This window comes from Ptychodera flava, chromosome 1 (assembly GCF_041260155.1).
Source record: "Ptychodera flava strain L36383 chromosome 1, AS_Pfla_20210202, whole genome shotgun sequence".
NCBI lineage: Eukaryota > Metazoa > Hemichordata > Enteropneusta > Ptychoderidae > Ptychodera > Ptychodera flava.
In genome coordinates, this window is record NC_091928.1 from 21,199,663 (window position 1) to 21,204,546 (window position 4,884).

At 39.0% G+C, this 4,884-nt stretch overlaps 1 protein-coding gene across 1 annotated transcript in view; it reads left to right on the plus strand.

Annotated features, from left to right (window-relative positions):
• The first annotated feature begins 4,357 nt into the window (after nt 1-4,357).
• LOC139134193 (uncharacterized) overlaps nt 4,358-4,884 on the plus strand; it is a 41,549-nt gene continuing 41,022 nt past the window's right edge. The window contains exon 1 of the mRNA XM_070701141.1: nt 4,358-4,749. Coding sequence (XP_070557242.1) covers nt 4,489-4,749 — 261 coding nt within the window. The 5' untranslated portion in view covers nt 4,358-4,488. The remainder of the gene's footprint in view (nt 4,750-4,884) is intronic.

Consider the following 4,884-nt stretch of genomic DNA (forward strand, 5'->3'; position numbering starts at 1 on the left):
TTCACAGAAACATTATTCACACTTTGTGTGTATTTCGAAAGCTCTGTTGAAGACTGAAAGCGACGAAATGGAAGTCTGTCATTCGATGTTATTTTTTCGTATGTGTGTTTGGCGTATGCATCATCATCAATTTTCTTAACCTTTACCTTCAAAATCTGTTTATAGCCGTTGTTACAGCTTAAAATTGATTATGTTTTTATTAGCATTTTATTTGTGCATTGAGCTGTGGCGTCGGGTCCTCCAGGCAAAATATCTCTGCGCTGAAATATGCTCTCATGTACGTATATATAGCTACTTCCATAGTTTATGTCGACAGTTCGACACTTGTAGGTTGCTCAGGGTTACAAATGTCGAAAGTACAGCTATTGAAGAAAGTTTGTAAAAAAATTACCTCATCCCACTGACCATCAAATTCCACGTGATCTTTTTCATTCTGTCATAACAACCTCACTCAAATTTAGTTTGAACAGGACTTTGCGGACCTTCGGGTTCACTAAATACAGTGAGTTTTAAATAGAAGACTTACAAGCTGTGAACACGCATGGCAGATGCCAAACTTGGTCAGACGACAAATTGCAATGCATTCAACTACAAAAAGAATTTACCGCATTACTTGCCAGTCCAAGTTAATTCTTAACGAGAGGCATATAATTCCGAAAACGACGGAGCGTTTCCTGTCCAGCCAGTCGAGACTTGAACGCCTTGCCACAGTATCTAGGTAACTTTGAAGAATTTTGCATTAAAAGCAAGTCTTTATTTTGCCACTTACATGTGCAGTCGACGAAAACACTCAAGTTGGTATTATTGAGGCGAAGGTTATCGCAATTTCTTCCATCAAAATATATTCTTTGATATGTTCTGATTGCGTACAAACGTGACTCGAAACGGGCATTTTTCCACTTATTTCAAATGCAATTTATCAACTCAGCTGATTAAATCAGAGAGCTTAGGAGTCGTCTCAAATTTTGGCTATCCAAAGTTGAATATAAATCTGAACATTTTAATTCAAATTATTTACTCATATTTAAAAACATTGCTTGAGAACAAAGCATTCTGCTCTGACTTGCTGATGTTGTTTCACAGTGAGGGATTGGATGATTGACCTTTTTGGATCCCGTGGTTGGGTCTTTCTCACTCTGAATGCAATAAATAAAATGTAACGTGTATATCAACGAATCAAACCATCACACTGGGCACTTGTATAAAGACACACAGGTAGACTGCGATTAATCAACTATAGCCTGGACTGCGAAAAGGATTTCAAGGTTGGGTGCCTTTTTGTCTTCGAAGAAAACACTTTAACCCGTTCACCTCCGATTCAGGTCCGCAGTCACCATCGACAATAATGTGTTTGGGGCAAACCATGGTGGTTCTCTGGGCGTTACACTGACGACTGGAGGAATGTAACGTTTCACCGGAGCGGTTTGTGTGTAGGGTGGTAGGGTTGTCAAAGTTTCAAGAAAGAAAACCCAGGAGTCGACAGTTCGTACTGCCTTCTTACAACAATCCGTCAAACATTAAATCGTGCTTTGTGTCTTTGAACATTCAGTCTGAGGCGATTCACACATGGCACGAATACATGGCCCCAGACGATGTTGGTTAAATTCCAGAAACACAGTTGTGGCGATATTAAATCGGCAAAGTGGCATTTCATTTCAATGCTCGCTAGGTCAGCCAAACGCAACACCTATATGGAAGTACTATGACACGTCCAGCCGTTCAGTGGAAACCCTGCAATGGGTAATTTACAACGCAATTGTAGTCGAAAGAGAATTTTTTTAGAATATGTAGCCTTGGGTGTCTAGACCGTTAGAGTACACGGTCAAGGAGCTAATTACATGCAATGTTATTCACTTACAGTGCACAAATGTATATACTATTCATCGACAGAAACCAGAGTGATTCAACCAGTCTTGAACCCTTGGTAATGCAAAACGTGTAACTCGCTAAATGGCACCTTTGGTCACATGAATTTAGGGAACTTTCATTTATTATGAAGGGGTGGGCGGAAGCATTAGCCGGGGGGGGGCATATTCTGAAAATCTGCCGGGGTTGGGGGTAGTTGCAAATTTTACATTTTGAAAGTGAACACAAACTCTCAATATCCTAATCACAAATATTTCATCACTGACTTTATTAATCTGGCTAGCAACTTGATCTCTCAGTTTCACAATTACTGAGTTTTGAGGATCAGTTCTAAAGCATGTCTGTTAATCAAATTCAGCTGGTAGGGCCTACTATGGGAAAGAGACGGTTTGCTTCTAGCAGCGAGAGTGTCTTTACTAAATTTTGAAGCACCATTATGGCCAGTGCTGGCGCATGAGTGTCTTCCTCCTGTATAGAAATCTCTTTTCCTCAGTTTGACAAAATCATCGAACCTAAATAACGTCAATTTGATTCTTTGATGTCTCCTGCACACGCAAAGCCCATCAAACAACTTAGGGTCTGGAATAACTTTAGTGTCTGGTAATTGCATTATCTGTATCAAAATAAAAAAATGTTCAAGGTCACCGTAAAATTGAGAATTGGGGAAGGGTCATGTTCAACAAGTTTGGTAAAGCGGAGGGTCATATTTGACAAAAAGGAATTGGTGAGGACAGCATTTTAAACTACAGACATGCTCCGATATCCCCCCACCCATAATTACTGAAATCTCCCTTACAACAAAAAGATTATTCGAAATGCCGAAGCTTGTCTCCAGAATGATTCTTTGACGTCCGAGAAATGGAAATACTGACATTTTAAAGTAGCGCGAAGGGATAGGTTTGCTATAAGCACCACATCAATCAACGAGAAAATGTGTATGTTATGAAATATAACACCTGAAAGCTAGCTATTGGAATTACTGGCTTTGATTGATAATGCTTGTTTAGACCAATCGAATTCGAATGTGTTTTTTCACGTCAATAAGGTACATGAATACACGCACTTTAAAACCTCCATTGACTGGTTTCTATGTCGGTTGACGTTCATCGAGTACTGGTAATCAGAAAGCGGCAACAACGTGTCACGTATTATTTACCAACTTAAAAGTGCACACTACAAGAACGTCCTCTGTTAAATTTGCATAATAACGTGTCCGGAATATTTTACGAAACGCCGTAAAGTGACATTGCCAGAATGTCGTTTCTGTGTATAGATTCAAGAAATTAATCGATTGTTAAATAATCGAGTTACCACCTGAAAAAAAAAACGACAAAGATTGACCAAGACGAGGGAGAGACTGGGCCGCACAATATGCACCTTCGACCCTTTTCATATTGTTCCCTAAAATCAAAGAAAACTCAACCTATATCATACAATTTTGCAAACTTTTCTGAAAGAATGAAACTTTGGACCAGAACCATTAATGCATAATTCTAAAATGCTTTTTCTTTCAATGTATGACACCTTTTTAATATCACTTATGGAAAATTTACATCACAAGTTGTTCCCGCAACATATGCACATAAAGACGTCGCAACTAAATTAAATTACTGTTCGCAGTTCTAGCCCATGATGTACCAAGTTTCGCAATTGAGATTCGTGTAATTCCATACAACGGAACTTAAATATAGACCATTTTGCAATCAAAATAACAAGATTCATTTTTTCCAATTTACGATTCATTTCTAAACAAATTATTTATCGTTGTATTTATTGCTTCATGGCAAAAACATTTACACATATATATTTAGTATTTTTACTTGTTGGATTATGTTAAATACAATGGGAAAAGGATGCAAGGCTTGAGATTACTACTTCAAATATTGTGATGTGTAACGTGCGGACAACTTCCTAGTCAGCGACGGTAAGCTTAACTTTGTAATACAAATGTGATAAAGAATCTCCATTGGTTCATAGCCTGCAACTGCATCGTTGTCACGCAGAGTAGATGACAACGGTGATATGCTTTTAATTAGAGGACGGCCGAATCTTTTATTCAAGTTAATATATTAAAGTTTACAAACATTTGCTTAATGAAAGCTTAAACTTTGTCAACTTCACTATTCAAAAAATCTGCAAATGTGAGCGTTATACAACAGATAGTATCAGGTTTCGCCATGAAATTCTGGTTGCACAGTTAAGGAAGATATATTTCTGCTTTGCTGTACGTCTTACGTGTGAACCATTTACTTTTTTCATGTTGCAACAATTTTCGTTCGATTTTGACGTCATAATAGTGGTAAGAAGCAGAAATATATCTGAGTGTAACTTGTTGTCGTCATCCAGCATTTTCACGGTGATGAAAATATTCAAATCGGAAAACAGTCGCGAAACGGAAAGCAGATACTTGTTCGTCTGTCAGACGCAACATTACTGTTAAGTCACAGTGCTGCTCAGCTTTCATTTACTGGCGGGTCACGTGACACAACTGATGAGACAGCGTCGTACGAACCTGTTCACATCACAAATGGATAGCTAAGTTACCAGTCGGCACTGCCAGTCCCAACACTTGCGAACCAAGCGATACATGTAACTTAAACCGTGCAGACAGTTATATCCAAAATGGCGCTGCAAGGCAGTATTTTGGTGATTTTCACCGACGTGTTACTTTGCGCGCAATTTTACCGCGTCCTGCCCGTGACACTGGAGCAAGTCAATGTATTCAGCGTTGTGGAGTGCGCTGGTAGGTGCAATCAGCTAGCAGCCTGTCAAGCTTTCGCCATCAACAGGCATACGAGCGTTTGCCAACTCCTTGGGGACGAAACTGACGTTGTATGGCCTGGAGGATTCAGATACTTTGATAAGGATAGTTACCCGAACAAGGTTAGTATACGGTTCCAATATCAATTTTTATCTTTTCTGGCTTGATTTAGTTTTGTGCTGTGGCTGCAAATTTATCGTAGTTTTGTGTCGTCACTGAAAATTCATTGACTTTTTACAGCTACTTTCCTATGACGG